The sequence below is a fragment of the Myripristis murdjan genome, chromosome 3 (assembly GCF_902150065.1).
Source record: "Myripristis murdjan chromosome 3, fMyrMur1.1, whole genome shotgun sequence".
NCBI classification, from domain to species: Eukaryota; Metazoa; Chordata; class Actinopteri; order Holocentriformes; family Holocentridae; genus Myripristis; species Myripristis murdjan.
The window spans coordinates 45,273,988-45,297,794 of NC_043982.1; the positions used below are offsets into that span (position 1 = coordinate 45,273,988).

Consider the following 23,807-nt stretch of genomic DNA (forward strand, 5'->3'; position numbering starts at 1 on the left):
AGAGTAAGAGAGTTGTTGTTTTTGTTTGTTTGTTTGTTTGGCGCCCGGCCGTGTTTAGGTCTCTGAGTGTTCCTGCGAGGTTCTTCTGACCGGCGCCTCCTGCGGCGAATACTCCTGCAGGAACCTGAGGTGGAAATCCCTCACCTTCTCCAGCAGGACCTTCAGCTTCTCTGCACTCGGCAGGATCGTCATCCTGGACACACACACACACACACACACACACACACACACACACACACACACACACACACACACACACACACACACACGTCAAAGTTTTATAACATCTCTCTGGGCACCTTGGTCCAGACTAACGATTAATTGATTTGTAAAGTGACAGAAAAATGACTCTGTTCTAAATTAAATCTGTGACTGAAACATCGTTTGAGTCCAGATTAACTGATCCCAGATCAGATCAGTAAGAGGCTCTGAAAATGAATGAATGCTTCAGGTTTGTTTGGCTGCTGGTCAGACTGAGGAAGACGTGTTGGTTAACACTTTATAACAACCGTCATCAATAACCAGTGGTGGACAGTAACGGAGTAAATTTACTTGAGTACTGTACTTAAGTACACACTCTGAGGATGTGTACTTTACTTGAGTATTACATTTCTTTGATACTTATTACTCTTACTCAAATACATTTCCAAGACAAATATTTTTACTCTTACTCAAGTACATTTCTAGGAAGGCTGAAAAGTACCTGTTACTTTAAGGTCGGCCGTGTTTTTTTTTTTTTTTTTTTTTTTTTTTTAAATACTATTGGACACAAGCTGTTTGTCAAAGAAGGAAACCTTACGTCATACGTCATCCCCTGCCCATATAAGGAGAACGCCAAAGTCACCACGCTCTTTTGGCTCACAACAACTCAAAACAAGAGCGCGACAATGGAGGAGCAGGAGGAGAAAGTAAAGCAGTGATTTCTCAACCAGTGGTCCAGGGACCACCACTGGTCTGTGAGGGGGTTCCAGCTGGTCCCGAGCTAAATGATGGAGAGTTAGTTGGAGCGGTACGGGTCCACTTGATTAAAATTTTCACTTAAGAGTTAAATAGATAGATAGATAGATAGATATACTTTATTGATCCCAAACTGGGAAATTCCCACGTTACAACAGCATCATCAATAAGAAACATAAAATAAAATTAAAATTAAAATTAAGAAGTATATACAATAGAGACTAAATACACTAAATATATACACTAAAGACAATAAGGGCTAAGTATATACAATACACTAACCTAAGAATATGAGATGTTGAAATGTTGAAACGATGGTAATAATAAATATGAGAAAATGAAATACACAGATAGTAGATGGTATGGCACAGGGTAAGCTACAAACCATGAAACCAGGAAACCAAGTGGCAGAACCCCGACGCCCGGCACTGGGATTCGGGAACTGTCCGACTTGATTTAGCCCCATGGAATGATAAATGATTGTTAAACATCTGCATTACTTAATTAAAGAATTGTTATTTTTATCAGAGTTTGCCTGTAATCTCCTGTGGTGCCACATCAATACAGTAAATGCTGAATAAATAATGGACCTTGATATAAAAAGGTTAAACTGCTGCTGTAAAGGAATTTCTTCACTGCTCCCCTCAGTGAGGGGGGGGTAGAAAATGCCTTGCCTGATGTGTGTGTGGGGGTGTTTAATAAAACGTGAAAATGACAATTACTGTCCTCTTATGATCTCATTGATTTGATTTGTTTTTATGGGTGTTTCTGCAGCCTTTGGAGAACATGGTGGTTCTACACACAAGCACATCAGTGCAGGTGGTTTCAAAGAGTTAATTCTCTGAAACGAGTTACAAGGTCCTATAAACTGAAAAAATTACAGTAATTCATTGATGTGAAAAATAAGAAATTTACTCTTACTTTTACTTAAAGTAAATTTAAAAGCATGTACTCTTGGATACTTGAGTACCTTTAAAAGCAAGTACTTTTTTACTCTTACTCGAGTAACATGTCCACTGAGCTACTTTTACTTGTAACGGAGTAAATTATGACCAGTAGTATTTTTACTCTGACTCAAGTACTGGGGTCGAGTACTCTGTCCATCTCTGTTAATAAACAATGAACTGATAGTTAATTAAATTTTAATTAAGAGATATTTTACAGTGAAACAATGAAATGATAATTAATGATGTTCCCTTAATACACAGTGACCTACTTATTAACAGATTACTGCTGCACACACTGTAACATGACGTGCGTGTTAATGATTACCAGAGGATGTGGATGTGTATGGGTGATTAGTCAGTATCAGTTATTGATCGGTGTCGTCAGCCCCACCTGAAGTGGTAGGTTCCCTCCTGCTGGCCGAAGCCGCTGCCTGGAACCACACAGATGCCCGTTTCCTCCAGCAGCTTCAGGCAGTACAGCATGTCAGGAGCCACGGACAGAGCCTGCACGCACACACACACACACACGCACACACACACACACACACACACACACACACACACACACACACACACACACAAAGTAAGACACTTCCAATTACAACACGTTTGTTTTTATTTGTTATATTAATTTATGATGTGTGATGATACAGTCCACAGAGACAAAGTGAGAACTGCTGTCATGTCCTTCATTTTCACGTTTAACAGGTGAGTTTAATATTTTGGTTAAAGGTTGTGTTGATCTTAGATGTGGCTGTTTTATATTAATATAAACTGCTTGTATTTTTACATTTCTATATGCACTGTACATTTTTAAACACATTTATTTATCATTTTATAATGAATTTTATGCTGTTGCTGATATTAACATGTATTTAGATTTTATTATATTCCCTTTTCCTATTCTTTATAATTTGTTTTTATTTTCCAAACGTGTAAAACACTTTGTAACTGATAAATAAAGCTTTACTTTCTTACTCACTTACTAATAAGGTCTCCTTATCATCTTGAATTAAGTAAGTTTACATAACTTTACATAAGTTTACTACTACTACTACTACTACTACCAATAATATTCATAATAATATAACTAGTAAGTCATCATACATCGTTGTAATTGAGCTCCAGGTTCATGTTCAATATGAAACAAAGAGGGAAACTGAACTTTTGCGTTTCTCTTTGCTGTTTTTCCTAATTTAACAGAAGCTGAAACGCCCTGTTGATGTTTTTCATGAAGTCGGCTGAGAGACAAATTAATTTTGTCCTGCGTGCCGCCTCGTTAAGCCTCTGCAGTGCACGGTGAGCGTGACCCAGCTGCAGTGCCGTCAGAGAGAGGGTTAGGGGGCGCCGTGGGACAGACCTGGGCCTCCTGCACGGCGCGGGGCGGGATGAAGATCTGGGGGAAGGCGTACATGGCTCCCTGCACCGGGTTGCACTTCATCCCGGGCACCGAGTTCAGGATCTGCTCCGTCATCTTGGCTTTCTCGGCCAGAGCGCCGAGCACCGAGTTTTTCTCCTGGACACGAACGCAACACAACAAAGACACATTCAGGGACAGCGGGACAGAACCGGGTCGCTCCGGTCGTCTCACCTGTAAGTTAATTTAACCCTTTAAACCGAGCAAATTCACTTTACTTCTTTCAGAAAGTTGAAAAAAAAAATGCAAAAATGGAACAAAAAACTAATTTTATGAAACATGGCCAGCTGCCTGATACTGAGGCTAAAAAGAGCCTGGGCCACCTTTACCTCCCTCACTCTGTCCCTCTCTCTCTCTCTCTCTCTCTCTCTCTCTCTCACACACACACACACACACACCTTGGTGAACTGTGTGTAGGAGGCCTCGTGCCGTCTGGGCGGGTTGACGATGACGTCCATGGCGGCCTGTCCGGAGACGGGGGGGCAGAGCCGGACCGACAGCAGCTTGACCAGCTGGGCCTTCACCTCGGGGTCCATGTTCAGGATCTCCATGTAGCCGCCGCGGAAACCACACCTGAGAGGACGACGACACGGGACAGGTGTGGTCACATGACAGGCGAGGAGCGAAAGACAAGAACAATCCCCCGTACACGCCGGTCACAGCGAGTTAAAGTGGTAAAGTTATGAGAAAAAAACACAAATTTAAATAATAATAATAAAAAATAAATAAAAAAACTCCTGTTGGGATCCAGTCAGAAGGAAATCCTGCTGGTTTGAGTCCAGAACCCCAATCTCCTCCTCAGCATCTGGACTCTGAAGAGACGTTGCTGTGACTTGGGCCCATTCAGAAGAAAACAATCTGCTGATTCTGGGTCAGATCAGCAGGATCTCCTTGTTCCTGAATCCCATGTCAGAGTAGAATCTGCTGAGGGGATCAGCTGCAGGCCTGAGACACGGCCAGCAGGGGGCCTGGATACAGGCTTGCTTTTTGTTTTGGTTCTTTGGTTTTGGGTTGCTCCGAGTTAGGTTAGGGTTAAGGGTAGGATTAAGATTAGGATTAGGTTTCGGTTAAGGTTAGGGTAAAGGTTTGGGTTAGGCATACACTGGTTATGGTTAGGGCTAGGAAAAGTCTTTAGTCTGTACAACGTCCTTACAAAGATGCAAAGACAAAAACGTGTGTGTATGAAGGACGAAAAATGACAAAACAATAAATAAATGAATAAATAAATAAATACACATATAAATATATAAATGCATAAATAATTAAATTAATAAATATTTCTACATGTATTTATTTATTTATTTGTGTATTTCTACATTTATTTATTTATATATTTATTTATTTCTACATTTATTTATTTATTTATTTATGTATTTATATATTTATTTTTACATTTATTTATTTATACTTTTATTTATTTCTACATTTACTCATTTATTTATTCCTTCTTTTATTTCTACATTTATTTATTTATTCCTACATTTATTTCTGTATTTCTACATTTCCACATTTATTATGTAAAAACCGCCCACCTCATTAACATACGACACAGAAATACAGAAATAAATAAATGTGGAAATGTAGAAATACAGAAATAAATGTAGGAATAAATAAATAAATGTAGAAATAAAAAAAGGAATAAATAAATGTGTAAATGTATAAATAAATAAAAGTATAAATAAATAAATGTAAAAATAAATATATAAATAAATAAATGTAGAAATAAATAAATATATAAATAAATAAATGTATAAATAAATAAATACATAAATAAATAAATGTAGAAATAAATATATAAATGAATAAATGCATGAATAAAAACAGAAATAAATAAATAAATACATGTAGACATATTTATTAATTTAATTATTTATGCATTTATATATTTATATGTGTATTTATTCATTTATTTAGTGTTTTGTCATTTTTCGTCCTTCATATGTGTGTGTGTGTGTGTGTGTGTGTGTGTGTGTGTCAGTGGCGACTCACTCTCCGGTGTAGCCCTTGGAGGTGGAGTGGAAGGAGGCGAGCTCGACGCTGCTGGAGTACTCGGGGCCCATCTCGTACAGGACCTTCTTGAAGGAGTGGAACTGGCAGTCCGGGGAGTAGACGTTGTCCTGGTACACCTGCTCTCACACACACACACACACACACACACACACACACACACACACACACACACACACATACACACACAGCCCGACTCAGCAAAACACAACTAACATCCAGTTCAAACACTAAACTGCAGCTGGTTGTGACTTGGAGCTTCAGCGGCTGCACTCAGGATCTGTTTTAGGAAATATAAATCTGTAAACTGTCTCACGGCTGCTTCAGTGTCAAGGCGACCTTTGGACACACAGAGCTTTCCTTCCTCATGACACAAGTTAAAACATTTCAAAGTATACTCCTTTTATGGCTCCATGTTTGTCTTGATGTTATAAGACAGACACACACACACACACACACACACACACACAGTCCACTAAGACTTCATTTACAGCTCAATAACGAGGAGCATGCAGCCCGAGGTCCAGTTATAGAAACAGCCTTCCTGCCTTATGATACTGACAGAGACTGATATTTCTTTTTTTTTCTTCAAATGTAATGAAACAGAAACGTCTGAGAGTCCAGATCAGATCAGATCAGATCAGATCAGATCAGCTCAGACCAGATCAGCTCAGCTCAGACCAGACCAGACCAGACCAGACCAGATCAGCTCAGCTCAGACCAGACCAGACCAGACCAGATCAGATCAGTATTCAGTGTCTCTCAGCGTTTTGTCGGTGGATGTTACCTCATCAGACATGACGAAGAGGTTTTCCTCGTAGGCGAAGTGAAGCACCTCCTCGATGCACTTCTTACTCTGGACCTGACCTGGGGGGGGGGGGGACACAGTCAGTAAGACAGTCAGTAACGCAGTCAGTAACACAGTCAGTAACACAATAACACAGTCAGTAACACAATAACACAGTCAGTAACACAATAACACAGTCAGTAACACTCAGTAACACAGTCAGTAACAGTCAGTAACAGTCAGTAACACAGTCAATAACAGTCAGTGACACAGTCAGTAACACAGTCAGTAACAGTCAGTAACACAGTCAGTAACATGGACTCTCATCTGTCAAAACACAAAAAGTTGCATCCATCCAACCATCAACTGATCACTGGATGGAAATGAACTGAACTGAACTCTCATATCTTTAGTCGATGTGATTGATAAAAAAAAAAAAAAAAATCACAGGTTTCACTACCATTAAAACTGTTTATAATGGTAGCCGAATGTATCCGTCAGGACATTGCCGTCAGCACCTCAGCCGAATGAACAGGGTTTGATGTCACACTGCGGCTGCAGGTGACTGGGAGTCAGGACAACACCTATCCTGTAAGTTTCATCTGCAGTTATTCAGTGTTTTGCGTTTTAACTGTCCTGAAGCATTTTCTCTGATGTTGTGTTTCATCAAATTCACTGATATTCATTCAATCTTGAATATTTTCTTACTGAACCATCCTCCACATGATTAGACACTCTTTCTCATGATAAAATGTAATTAAATCATAAAACAGAAATATCACAAAAAATTTAAATGGAAGAAGAAAGGAAGCTGAAAAAAATTAAACTCATTTCATAGGGTGTAAAACCAAAGCATTAAAAACATCCATGATCTGCCTGTGCAAAACCTTCAGTCAGAGTCTGCGCTCAGACTGACTCACAGTAACAAGTCACAACAGACCAGACCAGACCAGACCAGACCAGATCAGACTAGATCAGATCAGACCAGACCAGACTAGATCAGATCAGACTAGATCAGATCAGACCAGACCAAATCAGACCAGACCAGACCAGACCAGACCAAATCAGACCAGATCAGACCAGACCAGACCAGATCAGGAGTGAATATGGAGCAAAATCCCACCGGTGGGGTTTCCGGGGTTGATGATGCAGAGGACTCGGGGCTGGCAGTGCTGCTTGGCGGCCCGGTACGCCCGCCGCAGCTCTCCGATGTCCAGCGCCCAGCAGTTGGCCTCGTCCAGGTAGTAGTTGATCTGCACCGCCTCCAGCTCAGAGATGGCCGCCGAGTAGAGCGGGTACTGCGGGATGGGGATCATCACGCCCGTCCTGGAGCTGCCCTGACCCGACACCAGCAGCTTCAGGATGCTCTGGACACACACAGGGGACACAGCGGGACCGAGTCAAAACACCAAGCCACACAGACGAAGCGCACACACACACACACACACACACACACACACACACACACACACACACACACACACACACACACACACACACACACACTGAGCAAAACACATTCATTCAAAAAAGTCCAGCAGTTGGATGAGAAATATTCAGGAAAATGTTTCAGCATCACGTCACTCTCAGTTCTCAAAGGCAAGACACAGAAAATAAACCCGATACAAATCAATGTAAATACAAATGAGTGTATTCACTTCTACCCCTGCTTGTCCTCATATCTACATTACTGATAAGTGTTAGGTAAAAAATCTCTTGTGTGGAAATGCCACATGAAAGAACCAACAGCCATCCCTACGATATCGTCACAATATCAATATCAAGGTATTTGGTCAAAGAAATGATCATATTTGATTTTGTTGATATTGCCCAGGACTAATATTGTGCACATGTTTGACTACCAATGTCATAAATAATAATACTAATAATAATACTAATAACTTTATTTGTATAGCACTTTTCAAAACACACAGTTACAAAGTGCTTCATAATAAAATAACAACATAAAAATAATAAAATAATACAATAAAATACAATAAAATTTTAAAAAATAAAACAGAAGTGAGGATAAAACAAAATGAAATTACAATAAAACCAGAAGGGGTCCCCATAAAATAGTAAAAGACCATAAAAGACAGAACCAGCAACTAAGAAAAAGCCAAACGGTAGAAGTGAGTTTTAAGAAGGGATTTAAAAGATGACAGAGTTTGCCTGCCTGAGGCCCTCCGGCAGGGCGTTCCAGAGTCTGGGGCCCCGAACAGCAAAGACAAATCCAAATTGGTTCGTTGTAAATTGTAATGTAAACGGTGTAAATCAGGTTTAAAAACTGACAGGATTCACATGTGAACACCAGAGAGTCCACGTCACGTCCAACAGTTCAAAACATCTTCTGCTTCAACTTGGATCAAAGAGAACAGACTGAAAATAATCCTGACAAACAAACAAACAAACTACACCGAGAGGGAAGTCAACCACAAAGTCTACAGACACGACGACGTCTGGCAGAGTGTCTGTAAACGTGTAACACTGGCGCCATCTACTGGGAAGACAGCAGCACACCACAAAGAGGGAAACCAGCGTTCCCAAGAAAGAGCAACTATTAAAGTGACGGGGAGGGAAACGACTTTTTATTAGAGCCTTCAAACGCACACCTCTCACAGAGCTACAGGCTCACACTGAAAACACAGACGACACAAAGGCCTCCATGAAACGACCTCACATGACCTCGACTTCCTGTAAGAGCATCTTAAACAGTGACGTCATCCTGCACCAGTGGCTGGAAATTAAAATTTCAACCAATAAAACCTTCACAGCTCTGTAAACATCCTCTCATCTCCACCTGTCCCTTCAAAATAAAAGTATGTTTCTCTCCCAAACTGAGGTACTGTTGGTTTGCACTTGAGAACAAAAAACAAACAAACAAACAAACAAAAAACACAAATGGAAAGGGGAAAACTTGGAAGAAATCTGCACGCAGACTTCAGCCTTTGTATTTTTTTGGGTTTTCTGCATAAGCCTGTAACAATGTGAAATGTGCATTTTAAGGCTGTAATCAAATGTTTTCTGCACATTTCAGCGGTTTCCCTCGCCGTCAGTGCCGAGGCCATCTGGGAACCATCAGGTCTCATGACTGATCTGCTTGGTTTTACAACAGCCTGGGAAACGGAGGACATTTCACAGAGTTAGAAACACCCTGGGGCCCAAACACTGATCCCTCCTGCGGTTTCCAACCTCAGCGCCGCTTCACTAACAGGATGAAGTCCGGCTCCTTCCAGCCTCCACAGCCTGCAGGCCCCGACATCACTGAGGCCTCATGGGAAGTTTGGTTTTCCCACAGGAACTGAGCGGGCCGAGCCGGCGTGGGCCTTTGCTTCACGGCAAATCAGAGTATTTCCAGCTGGTTCACGTTGTCATGGCAACAGCTGTAGCATTCACTGATGTCATGACGTCGGCAGAAGAGTTTGTTTGAACAACTTTACTGAAACGTCCGCGGTGACGTGAGCGGCTCACAGCAACAACGAAGGAGGAGGTTAAAGTTCAAATCATCTGCTGCCAATAAAGTTATTTCAAAATGACTGGAGGTTAATTCTAACATTAATATCAGCTAATAAGTTCATCCTAATGAGTTGTGTTGTTGCAAACAATGTTCCGGCAAAGCCACCAACTCGGCTCCTCCCACAATCAACGTTTTTTTAATTTTATCATCAGTTCTCATGATGTCAACAAATTCTTCTGCTGACGCCGTGTCATCGGTTGAATCTTAACAGCTGTTACCATGGCAACAGGGAACACCCGGAAATACACTACTCACAAAAAGTTAGGGATATTTGGCTTTTGGGTGAAATTTATGGAAAATGTAAAAAGTTCATGCTACAGTGATATTATATCATGAAAGTAGGGCATTTAAGTAGAAGCATGCACTGGTGATTTCCTCATCTCAAACAATTTCTTGAAACAAAAGCCAACAACAGTGGTGGATATACCACAACAAAAAATGTCAGTGTCAGTAACTTGTCATGTGCCCTTGAGCATCAATTACAGCTTGACAACGACGTCTCCTGCTGTTCACAAGTCGACTTATTGTCTGCTGAGGCATGGCATCCCACTCTTCTTGAAGGGCGGCCCTCAGGACATTGAGGTTCTGGGGTACAGAGCTCCGAGCCTCTACACGGCGACTCAGCTGATCCCATAGGTTTTCTATGGGATTCAGGTCTGGAGAAAGTGCAGGCCACTCCATCTGAGGTACCCCAGTCTCCAGCAGCCGTTCCCTAATGATACGACCTCGATGAGCTGGAGCATCAAACACCTGATGTGAATTTTGCCGTTAAACTCCTTGTTAGAGAGCAGCAACTTGTGCAAAAAGTACTGAAACATTGAACAGTTGGACATGTGCATTCAAAAGTTTACAGAAGGTCACATTAAGTTCACCTGTAAAGGTTAGAATGCATTTTAGGATCATCCTGAAATTTCACCCGAAAGCTGAATATCCCTAACTTTTTGTGAGTAGTGTACTCTTATTTGCCGTGACCTAAAGGCCCACACCGCTTCTACCCGTTCGGTTTCTATTTTGTTTCCACTCTCGTGTCTCTCAGAGCTGGAGGCTCTCCTCTGTGAGGGTCAGGAGGGTCGACCCTGACGGACGACAGCAGGAGGACTGAGGCTAATCTGGGGGGTAAACTGCGCCCTGTGGACTGTGTGTTGCATGTTTCCCTCAGTGTGTCAACAGCCCGTCGGCGCCCCGCCCCTCTCGGGGTTCGGTTTCGTACCATGATGCCGTCGCTGGCTCCCGTGGTGAGGTAGATGTTGTTCCAGTCGGCCGGGATGCCCTGGTCCCTCTGCTCGATGTAGGCGGCGATGTCCTGACGGATACACTCCACCCCCTGGCTGGCACTGTAGGAGCCTGGCACGCACACACACACACACACACACACACACACATACAATATTATTTTTACATGCATATTAACTGCAGATCTGATATATGATATAACAATCGACCTGTGATTAAGCCTGCTGAGTCACTGGAGGATGGCGTTCAAAGATGCCCGACTAAAAAAAGATGTCCCGGGTTCTAAAAATAGTTTTGGAGTTCAAAGCAGCCACTTTACAACGTCCAGTGACCTGGTTTTCACAGATTTCACTGGTGTTTGTTCTTTTTTTTCCCTGAATTTTCCAAACTCCTGTGAAATAATCTGTGATTCCCGATGCCTCCTGTATTCCTGGGGATGATAATCTGTAAAGCTGTACGTGTCTGAGCCTGGTTTTAATGTGGCAACAAGTAAACAGGGACTGTGAGGTCACCATGGCTGTAACTGTGTTTGTTTGTTTGTTTGTTGTGTGATGATGATGATGATGTGTAGTTTCTGAGGAGCTTGGGGACTTGTTGGCCTGTTGGTGGCGCTGTGGTGGGCCGATCAGTTTAATTTAGTGGATACTGAGCATGACTAATCAATTGCTCTAATACTTGTGCTCAAATTTTTTTAATACATGCATACCTGTTGGAGTTTAATTTCAGGCTCTCTCCCATTTGGATGAGTTAATTCTGTTTTTTAAAATGCTGATTTATTTTACTTGCTGCAGTTTTTATTTGCAATGTTTACTTTTCTTCTTACATTCTCCAAGTTACTGCATTCAATAGTTGATGCCTTTGTGTAATTAACAGGCTTATTTTTTGCCAGTTGTGAATAAATTCTTTTTAATCAAATGGTAACTGTGACTGTTTTGATTGAAAATGAGCATCATGCATCAGATAAACTGTGCATTGTTGTTGCTGCTTCCATAAGACGCAATCTAAAACTAGATTTCCCTTCATGAGCAATCGATCCTCGCTTAAGTCATTAATGATGTCACTCGATCTGGGAAACTCGTGCCCGTACGTTATACTGGATATCATGAGATCATTTGCCCAGGACTGCGGTCCGGTCAGTGTCTGAACACGGTCTCACGGCCTCACGGAACGTATTCCAGAAATGAGTCTGCTGCTCGTTGGGCAGATCGACTTACACTTTCAAGCATATTCAGCCTCAAGAGCCATAGTCCAAATCCTGACGCTGAAATTTAACCTGCCAAACACTGGTAATTTAAGGTTGGCTACCCAGACAACATTTGCAGATGGCAGAATCCACTGTGACCCAGATCTTACAGGACAAAAACAGTCTCTCTTTTGAAGAACGTCCCTAAGGAGAACCACGACCATCACCAAGACTCAGTGCTGGCTGCTCCAACGCAGAACCCACCGCTACACCCCTGTACGATGGTGGAAAATATGTGTTTAAGTCAGGGGTGGGCAATCATATGCCACGGAGGGCCGAGAGGCTGCAGCCCTGCGTTCCAAATCGCATACTTATACTGCAAAAACTCAAAATCTTACCAAGATTATTTGTCTTATTTCAAGTCAAAAATGTCTTATTTCTAGTCAAAATATCTCATTACACTTAAAATAAGACATGATCACCTCAGAAGTAACTTGTTTTTAGATAATTGTCTCTTTCAAGTGAAAATTTGCTTGTTTCATTGGCAAAATTTGTTTCTTGTTTCTAGCTAATTTTCACTTATTTCAAGTGAATTTTCACTTTTTCCACTGGCAAATTTTGCCAATGAAACAAGCAAATTTTCACTTGTTTTCAAGTGAATTTTCACTTGAAACAAGAGACAATTGTCTAAAAACAAGTTACTTCTGAGGTGATCATGTCTTATTTTAAGTGTAATGAGATATTTTGACTAGAAATAAGACATTTTTGACTTGAAATAAGACAAATAATCTTGGTAAGATTTTGAGTTTTTGCAGTGTATACTTTTTACTTTCAGTATGTACTGCAGCTGCCCTTACAAAGTATGTAGTTTAGTATGAAATATGCACGCTAATTCTTTTTTCCCCTACTAAATAGTATGGTCGTATGAGTATTGGAACGCAGGGCAGGTTTTCTTTCCAACCAAAAACTCCACCAGCTGATTTCACTGATTAGTCCCTGCTCTCTGCTTGAAGGCGAGGTAATCAGTGAAATCACCTGGTGGAGTTTTGGGTTGGAAAGAAAAGCTGCAGCCTCTCGGCCCTCCATGGCACATGATTGCCCGCCCCTGTAAGTTGTTTTGTTAAAAAGGGAAAAAAAGTTGCATTTCTGGGGCTGAAAACCACCATCTATCACAATTATTGATGTTTCATTCCTGTAAAGTAAAATCTCAAATCACGGCACTGGCTTCCTGTGTGTCAAAGAAAACTCTTTACAATCTTATGACGTCAGCAGCTGCTGCTTTTGTCACCATGGAAGTTTCAATAAAGTAATTAAAAAATCCTCTTCTGCCTATGTGGTGACGTCAGTGAACATTACAGCTGTTGCCACAGCAACGGGAACCTCTTGGAAATACGCCGGTTCTACCGGTTCTACCCGTTCCTTTGGTTTGAAAGCATTCAAGTTCAAATTAGGACTAATGGCTCCGGCTCAAACTTTGGGGTCAAGCTGCATTTCAGTGTCCTTGGTTTCACCTCCAACCTCTCAGAGTAAGTCACACTGGTGCGTTCAGTGACCAGTTTACATGTCGGTCACAGACCATAAAACTGACTGAGGTATTTACAGGAGAGCTGAGGCATTTTAAAAGCTTTAAGACTGTGTGTAGCCGCAGTCATTTATCCTCTTTGGTCCAGTAAACACAGATCAGAATTTAAACACCGACTGCCAGGCTTTGTGTTTTTCCACCAGACGGATCCCAACAGCCTCCTCTTTGTCTGCAGGCCCGCCGAGTGCCAGCAGCCAACAATGCCACCATGTCAGCACTGCCTTCTACCAGCTCCTGCACTGTCATAATTTACCCTCCACACACACACACACGCGCGTGCACACACACACCGAGGCTGTGTCCTCCGCAGCCCTGCAGGATGCGTTGAGCTCGCTGTTTGGCATCGTCTGGAAACGCGGGGCTGTCCAGCAGCTCAGGGAAACAACACAGAGCCACCACCTGCAGAGAGACGGAGAGCAGGAAACAGGTTCAGTACGACACACACCCAACAACACAGGGAGCAGGAGGGGAAACAAAAAAAAAACATTTAAAAATTAATCTGCGAGGATCAGTGTTGAGTTTCAAACAGCCTGTAAGAGTGAGCCCTGGAAGCGGCGGCTGAGTCACCGACGCTGATCAATAATCCAACATGACGGTTCGTTTAGCCGCGCTGTGATGAAGACCCGCTGAAATATAACCTCCTTCCTGGGCTTTCTCCTCTTTACAGAAGAGAACAACTAGAACAACGTCCCAGATTATTGTGGAAAAAAAGGGAAAGCTAATAAGAGCCTCCCGCCGGCCTCTCATTCATCTCTGGAGTTGAATTTGGGCAGAAAAGAGCAACTCTAAATAATCTGTTTTAATCCTGGCTCTAAAGGCCGTGACACACCAAGGCCATGGTCGGCTGCCAGGGAGCTTCTGTGGCCGTAGTTTTTGCTTGGTGTCCCAAACTGCTGGCACAAATCATTTCTTTTTATCAATGTTTTTTTCATTCATGTTTCGAAGTTCACTGCACTTCCTTAGGACAGCGTATTAGGGCCATTTTAGGGAGGAAAAAAACACAGCCAGGGTAGAGGGGGGGGTAATATTTCAAGAAAAAAACTAAAAAAATTTATGGGAAAAAACTGAAAATGCTGAGATTACGAAGTCACAAATTTATGAGAAGAAACTTGGGAAAACTAGTTTGTTCTCCTCCTGTTGGGATCCAGTCAGAAGGAAATCCTGCTGGTTTGAGCCCAGAACCCCAACCTCCTCCTCAGCATCTGGACTCTGAAGAGACGTTGCTGTGACTTGGGCCGATTCAGAACAAAACAATATCGTGATTTCCCTTCTTACTGAATCCCACTGCAAAGCAGAGTTTGATGAAAATGGACATCGAGGGAAACATTGCACGGCAAAATCACAAAATCTTACCAAGATTATTTGTCTTATTTCAAGTCAAAAATGTCTTATTTCTAGTCAAAATATCTCATTACACTGAAAATAAGACATGATCAGCTCAGAAGTAACTTGTTTTTAGACAATTTTCACTTATTTCAAGTGAATTTTCACTTTTTCCACTGGCAAATTTTGCCAATGAAACAAGCAAATTTTCACTTGTTTCAAGTGAATTTTCACTTGAAACAAGTGAAAATTGTCTAAAGTTACTTCTGAGGTGATCATGTCTTATTTTAAGTGTAATGAGATATTTTGACTAGAAATAAGACATTTTTGACTTGAAATAAGACAAATAATCTTGGTAAGATTTTGAGTTTTTGCAGTGTGGCAGCTTCACTGAGTCTACAGCCGCCCTCGCTGACAGGCTGCTGCTGCAGAGACGAAACGATCACAACAGCAGAAAGAGAAAGAGGTGAGGCTTTATTTTTTGTAATCTGCTTCCGCCTTTGGAAACTTTTCTGCAGATCAAATACTCTGATATCTCTTCACAGAAGGCACCGCCTGCTGAACCATGTAAACAAGCTCCACGGCTGGACGGCGGCACATTCCTGCACTAACGCACTGTGACAGCGCTGAATTAGCTCTGCATGACTGGTAGCAACCAACACTACACTGCACCAAAAATGTCACCACAATAAAACGTTAGCATTATAGCAGATAATAGCAATAATTATTTAGATGATTATTATTTATTTTTTGCTTCTGTGTGAAGTTTGAACAATCCAGATTTCCATGACATTGACTGATATTTTATTGAACCTTCTGTATATTTATACTGGGGGGAAAACATTCAGTTCTCCTGATCCTGTAAGCCTGTACTTGTCATGTCTTTTTTGGGTTTCTTGGACGGGATGTAACTTAAACTGAATTTCCCCCTGTGGGACAAATAAAGTATGATTGATTGATTGATTGATTGATTGATTGATTGTGACACCGATTGTTAGTTTCACTGCCCAGCCCTGTATGAGTGTGCTGCTCTGTTTGTGCGTCACATGAACAACAACAGGTTTGATAGCCAGTCCAATCATCAGCTAGGGCTGAACCATAACCTTATTATATTGTTATGTAGATATGAACATATGATATATTAATGTTTCAAAACGAAAAAAGACAGTAATTGGTCTGATCTGATGAAATATTTTGTGCATTTTCTGCCTCCAGTTGGTGTTATTATGCTGTTTTTTGATTAATGCTCAATTCTCACTGTTGCCACATTTGACCCATGACCCATTTTTGTATCGTCCATCGTATCGCTATGAAGATATTGGGCAGAAATATCAAGGTACTAAACCCACGGTGAAAACACTGAGTATGACTGGAAAACTCTGCATGGGGTTGCCGGCTGTGTGGACGGTGACTGAAGGTCTTAAAAGGAAGAAGAAACCTTCAGAGGGGGAGGGGGGCAAAGCTTCCCCTAAGCTGGTGGTATCAACTCCTGTGACCTGGAAAGCCGCTGGTTCCCCTGGCAACCAAGCCGAGCGCCGCAGCCGCTCACATCGCCGGCTCCAGCTCCAGCTCCAGCTCGAGCCGCAGAGAAGGAAGTAAACACCGAAATCAGAGGCCGTCGTGTTTGGATGGAATGAAAACCTGCGGAGGCTTCCACGCGCCCGACGTGCCGGCTGGTCTGCCTGAACCTGTCGCACCGTCCCGCCCGGCGGAAAGCTCATCTTCCGGGTGGAACATTTCGTGCAAAGATTAGATTTCCCAAAAGAAGAACTCGGTGCCTCCGCCGTCACACGAGCAGCTCCACATTTAGAACGCAGGAAAATGAAATTCACTGAAACAACTGCAGCCCTGGACACAACTGTGTAAAGACTTAGGGCTGCAACTACTCTTATTATTCACCATCAATTAATCTAGCAACTATTTTCTTTTTTTCATTGTCTATCAATTGTCAAAACACAGTGATCAAAGCCCACAGTGACGCATTCAAACGACTTCCTCAGTTTGAAGAGCAGCCAAAAACTAAAGGAATCATTTTCTAATGATATTAACGGAAAAAAAGACAATCTTGGCATCAGTGAAGCTGAAAGCAGCAAATGTTGTAACTGATTAATTTTCGATCAATCAGCTGGGGAGCAAGTCAACAACGATGATCATTCTGAAATGTGAAAATTAACCACAATGCATTGCAGTTATCCATTAGCTCCTGATGCAGTGTCAACTTGTATGAGAGGCAGATGATGTAAACAAACCAATATCAATCAATGTAATTCCAGTAATCCTATGGAAACACAACCCATCTGTCACATTACCTGATGCTGTATACCTCCGCTCACCCCAAAGAATGTTAATAATAATAATAAAAAAAAAACAGGCTAATAATAGTAATAAAAAACTAAATATGAGATACTGAATTCTCAAATGCAGGAATCAGTGCAGGCCAAATGCCGATATATCACTATCATCCGAAGAAAATGCTGAGGGTTTCTTTTTTTTTAATCATCTATTTATCATCTGGGTGCTATTTATTTATTTATCATCTGTTTATACTGTAAATTTGCACATTGCCCTCATCGATGCACACTAGTTTTATTGGTTTTTTGCACATTGTTTTTTGCACATTGGGTACTTAGATCTTTAGATCTCGAGGGTCATCTTTTATTCTTTATTTTTTATATTCTTTATTTTTTATTATTCTTTATTTTTATTATTCTTTATTTTTTATTATTCTTTATTTTGATGTACTTAATCTGTAATCTGTGGATACTGCTGAAAACTGTTTATTTCCTTCGGGATGAATAAAGTATCTATCTATCTATCTATCTTGAGTCGCCAGGTGTCTCTACCTGTAAAAAGCAACAAAATTCTGACTGCAAACCAGACCAGGTGTGTTTCATTTAAACCCCTCTGCTCACCTCCCCGCTGGTCGCCTCTCCCCCAGGACTACGTTTTACCAAGGCCTGAGGGGAACTCAAACAGCTAATGGCATGCAGCGTCTGTTGCCCCTTTTCCACCAAAAAACACCTGGTGCTAGAGCCGGTGCTTAACTGGTGCCAACAAAGAACCGGTTTGCTTTTCCACCGGCCAAGAGCCAAGGGGAGCCAAGTCAGAGCCACGTCATGACGTCATCGTAAAACGTGATCACGTGGGTGTGGCACAGTGGGCCGCGTCATCGGTTCTTTCTCTGGCTCCCGTTTAGCCCCTGCTCGCCGTTGGTGCTTGCTTGGAACCGATTTGGAACCAGTTCTGGCCCGTGCTTGGGCGGTGGAAAACCAAAAAACTGGTGCCAAGTCAGGCACGGGCTCCGAACCAGCCCTGGAGCCGGTTTGGTGGAAAAGGGGTATGTGTGGCGCAGGTTACAGTTTCATAACAAAAAAGGAGGCCTGGCACTTCCTGATTCTCCAGACCGATCCCTGTCCAGCCCTCACCTGACGGAGGAAGGTGATTGGCTGCTGGCCCATGGCATGAGCATCTCCGATGTTGGCTTTGATGACCTCAGTGAAGGGCTGCTTCACTCCCTGGAGACACGAGACACAAAAAGACAGTTTATGGTTTATTATTTGGATGTAATCCACTGCAAACCTAACAGCAGTCTGTGCAGAGCTTCAATAATACTCCACACATCATAATTACTGCAACCAGTGGCAATTAGTGGTAAGAGTGGTGTAGTATTACTGGTAGCAATTCCACATAAATGAGGGATTGCAGTGTGGCTGTCTGGCACTGGAGACGAGTAAAACTAGTGAGAACAGAAACAAAAAGTCCCAGGAAAATTAAAAAGGAGCAAATAAACAAAGAATAACTGGCACAGTCAGCCACAGCAAGCCGCTTCCAGCTACAGCCGACACCAACACATTTAATGTGAGCCTGAAACCCCTCCTGGTCCCTCCTGGCCCCACCCTACTTGGACCTAACCTTCACTCAGGTGATAGGGAAATGAGAGAGGGAGGCCTGCAGACCAGGGCAGAGCAAACATCTAAATAAAAACAATATTTTAAGGGAGCAACTCATAATTAACTCTTCCCCCTTGGATGAATTTACACTCCTTCCAGCCTTAATTAGTCAACAGTGTCCGGTCACACAGAAAGAGACAGACGACTGGGCTCCTCCCTCACTTTGACAGAGACTACCAGTGACCACAATGACACAGGCATGAGAAAGGGAAAATCACAAGGAGCAAACATCAGTGTAAAGACACTGCACAGACAAGCACAAACATCAGGTTACAGACAAAATGTTTCATTTCATTTCTTATTGATTAAATCAGCAAGAAGCCAGCTAATTACTGGCTGCACCCACCTGGGCACAGGTGGCCTGACTCAGCCTGATGACAGCTACTGCTATAGGAGATGTAGGGATTCTGGGCCTGTGGAAAGGTAGAGGAACCTCCATGCCTGTATACTAACCTCAAACACAGTGAAGCAGGACTTTAACATGAAGCGTAAATTCCCTGTTTGTTATCTCACCTATTACACAGGCACTTGTAATAATACCATACTGTCAATTCTAAATGTTCTTACTTAGCGCTGTCGCAATTCATCATTGGTCATGGAAATATGCTGATGTGCATAATGTCTGATGACACGCCACAATGACGGCTGCTCAAGGTCAAAGCATGCGCCGGCCTCAGAGAACAAGCTGCCGGTAAAACGCCTCGACCACCATCAGCTCAAGTTCCTTTGCTCAGGACGAAGCTTGTGTCAAAACTTTGTGGGGTAACGCTGGGATCTTCAGTGGGGAGTTCTGTGGCTTTCTGTGGCAGGCCCCCGCCCAAAAATAAGCTTGGGCCTTTGGTGGAAATCTGAGCATCCGTTTGAAAAGTTATGTCACCGCGCTGAATGGATGAACGCCATTTTATAATCCAACACCTTTGATTTCATCAGGTCGGGACAATCAAGGGCAGAGGAGCATAACCGTTAGCCATAAAGACAGACAGGCAGACAGACAGACATGCAAACAGACAGACATGCAGACAGACAGACAGACAGGTTTAATGACCGTTTGCTGTGTGAGCTGGACATGAAACTGAGAATGAAGCTCATTTTTTTGTTTTATTTTCCTGTTTACGCAGATATAAGAATGTACTTTTTAGTAAAATGTCCTCCATTTCTGCTGACTTGTTTTGGTCGGAGGACTAAAATAAAAATACGTTGCGTTGTGGTTAAGTAAGGGAGGCTTGTTTTGCGTGAGATTTTATTTGCCAAGCTTGGGAGAGAAGGCAGAGTATTCTGTTTAGCAACGAGTTTGGGCAATAATTGGTAATTGTGCAATGAAGTTCCTGTTTCATCACTGCAAGTATATTTTTTGTGTCTTGCAAACTCATGAGGGTTGAGAACTTTTATGTGCATGACTCTAAATAAATAAATAAATAAATAAATAAACTATCAATCACAGTAACCAAAGACAAACTTGGTGTCATAGTGTTGCCAACAAAACTTTTTACTGTTTGTTGTAATCAAAAAGTAATTTATCTTAATTTATCTGTGTAAATTCAATTGCACTTTTCCACAGGAGTGTATGGCTTAACATCAGGCAACTGAAGGCACACCTATTTAGACAGGCATTCATGTAATCCTGTATGCACTAGTTTTGCATTTTCATATGGATTGTGTTTTATGTGTATTGTTTTACATTGCATTTCAAATCTTATTTTTAAGTACTGTCTTCCTCACATGAACTAGGTTTTAACTTTTGCGCTTTTACACGTGCCTCAGGTGACCATTTATTTCTTAATATGGTCTCTACTCACTGACCATCAGACCCACACTCAGGGTTGCCAAGTCCGCATTTTTTTCCTCCAAATTGGGCTACTTTTTAAGTGTTGCTGCGGGTAACAAATTTTGTCCGTGGGTTGGGCTTGGGCAGACATGAATAAAGATTCATATTTTTAATGACCAATGTTTATACCCAAATCCTGTCAAACTGACTCCGGGCCAGATCAGCATATAAACTATCCACATATGTCACCTGCTCCACAGACAAATAATATGCCAATGCTGTGTGAGGCCACTCAGCACATGACCAATCACATCATCAGCACCACTCAGCTGAAGTAAGGTATCCCATATTATATTTTAAGTTCTGATATACTGTAAATTAAATAGGTGAAAGAACTGTTTCGGGAAATTGCCTTTAATGTTTATGGTGTTATTTTATAGATATTATAGTGCATTTTGCAATTATAGCAATGCTGATGGACTTAAAAAGCAACATATATGGATTTTTATGGGCATATTTTGAGTTCTGGTATTGGGCTGATTTTTGGGCCCTTTTTATACCCGGTTGGGCGGGTTTTGAGTTGCTGTTTGGCTGCTTTTGTCTCACAGACCTGGCAACCCTGCCCACACTGACTGTTTGCCAAGGCATGTAACAGAAGAAGCCACTTTCTCTGACACTCCAGACCAGAGCAGAGTCTTGTTTTCCTAAAACATCTCTTTGCATGTATTTTCTGTTGCTTATCCCTATGTAATTTTGTTGCGAAATATTTAAAAAGGTGTCAGATAGATATTCTACTTGCCTGGAATCTTGGGGAAAAAATGCTCAAACCATGCATAATTGCTGGAAATGCTTGTGTTAGTGTTTTATTTTGAAAGTTCAGACAGGAAGCTCTTTATTTCGGCTGCTTTGCGGTTTAAGTTCGGCTGTCACCTCGATGCATATATGCGCTTTACGATAGATAAACAGGTTACGGACAAGTTGCACTCATTCCTAAATGAATAGATGAGTGCATTTAGCATAAAACTGTATCTCTCCTCGTTGCACAGTGTCGATCCGCAGCCGGTGGGGTGAAGCTGCAGTGACACTCCATGGCTGCAGGATGAGGATGCAGGATGATGCAACCTGCCGCCGTGTGTCATCCTGCCAGAGCCCGCACACTCCCACCTGTGTGGAGCGCCGCGCCAACGCTACCCAGCTTCCCAAAAACACACACACACTTTAACCAACATGATTTCACACAATTAACGAATCATTCGGAGCTGCTCTTCATTTTGGCATCCGTTATAATGACCAAAACAACGCTTATTTCGATAAAATATCAACTTTTCCACCTCGTCCGTGTGTTATCCATACAAAAGCATTTCACGTTCCATTACAGTGAGCGATGTGAACCAAATTTAAAAGTGAGTGTATTTCTGAAAGGTGTTTGGCAGATCCTCTCTATTCGTTTAATTCAACGATAAATGATTATTTTAAATAAAGCCACGAGGCAAAGTGGTGCGGTTTTCCACCATCTTTGATCTCCTCAGACATTAAATTATATCTCGACATAACAAAACGTCCGCCGCGTATGGCCGCTTAGACCTCCATCACCAGGCTGGGTGCTGACCTGCTGCAGCCGCCTCTCGATGTCCCCGGCCTTGATGACGATGGGTCCTCTGACCGCGTACTCCACCGCCTTCACATGCGGGTTCAGGGTCTCCATGGTCAGGATCTTCTCCCGCAGCTTGCCGGCGTCCCGGGTCTCCGCCGTGGCCTCCGCGGTGCTGAAGCGCTTCAGGCCGAACTGCTCCATCGGGCCCTGGGTCTGCAGCCGGACCGACTGCGACACGCAGGGAGGCAGCGACCCGGACCGCCACAGCACGACGGGGGACCGGCCCACTAGCTGCTTGAGACGGTGCATGATGTCGCCTTCGGGTCGGCGCCGCGGCTCATCAAGAACTAAAAACCACCGGCGGAGATTTTCACGGGTTTCTCTGTCGAACTGACTCAAAAACTAAAACCCGGTTTAGCTCACAGAAAGCTTTGAAAGTATGGAGGCTCCTGTCGGCTGCCAGCGCCGAGCCGCGACACTCAGCACACGGCTTCCGGACCACACTTCAAAATAAGAGCCTCATCCGCCAGCCCTACCAGGGTTGCCAGATCTGTGAGACAAAAGCAGCCAAATAGTCCAGTAATTTTAGGCCAAAATTGGGGTCAACCTAGGACAAATTGCAAGAGAAACAAACTCAACTGATTTTGGATCCTCAGTTTGTCCTGAGTGAGCGGAAAAAAGTCCCAAGAAATCCCATTGGTGGAAAGTTTTGAAAATCACCTATTTATGACCACATATTACCAAAAACACTGTTTTTAACACACAGGGGAAAGGGGTTCAACATTTTACTTTCAGATATCACTATAAAAATTCACAAGATGATTACACACACAAAGACAAGAAAAAAAGTCTATTACAAGTTCTTTGAATTATTCTGTTTACACATGCATATCACACATTATCTGATTTGATATGTGCTAATAAGGAATATAAGGAATAAATGCCAGAAGAGACATTTAAACAGTGAATTAAAAGGTTACTATATATATAGTAACCTTGAATTAAAAGGTTACTATATAACAGTGAATTAAAAGGTTACTATATATATAGTAACCTTGTAATCCACTGTTTAAATATCTGTTCTGGCATTTAGTCCTCATATTCCTTATTAGCACATATCAAATCAGATAATGTGTGATATGCATGTGTAAACAGAATAATTCAAAGAACTTGTAATTGACTTTTTTTCTTGTCTTTGTGTGTGTAATCATCTTGTGAATTTTTATAGTGATATCTGAAAGTAAAATTTTGATCCCTTTCCCCCGTGTGTTAAAAACAGTGTTTTTTGGTAATTTGTGGTCATAAATAGGTGATTTTCAAAACTTTCCACCAATGGGATTTCTTGGGACTTTTTTCCCCTCACTCAGGACAAACTGAGGATACAAAATCAGTTGAGTTTGCTTCTCTTGCAATTTGTCCTAGGTTTTTTCATAAAATGACTGGACTAAAACAGCAACTCAAAACCAGCCCAAAACCCGCCCAACCGGGTATAAAAACGGCCCAAAAATCAGCCCAATACCAGAACTCAAAATATGCCCATAAAAA

General features: G+C 42.1%; 1 protein-coding gene across 1 annotated transcript; it reads right to left on the reverse strand.

Annotated features, from left to right (window-relative positions):
* Positions 1–12: 12 nt before the first annotated feature.
* gpt2 (glutamic pyruvate transaminase (alanine aminotransferase) 2) lies at positions 13–22,752 on the reverse strand. Its single transcript, XM_030077347.1, has 11 exons — positions 22,278–22,752; positions 18,379–18,468; positions 13,921–14,029; positions 10,843–10,976; positions 7,239–7,482; positions 6,116–6,195; positions 5,311–5,447; positions 3,720–3,894; positions 3,265–3,420; positions 2,296–2,408; positions 13–193 (listed from the first exon to the last, which is right to left on the reverse strand). The coding sequence occupies exons 1-11, from the start codon at positions 22,569–22,571 to the stop codon at positions 55–57; spliced, it is 1,671 nt and encodes a 556-aa protein (XP_029933207.1). The 5' UTR covers positions 22,572–22,752; the 3' UTR covers positions 13–54.
* Between the last annotated feature and the right edge of the window lie 1,055 nt (positions 22,753–23,807).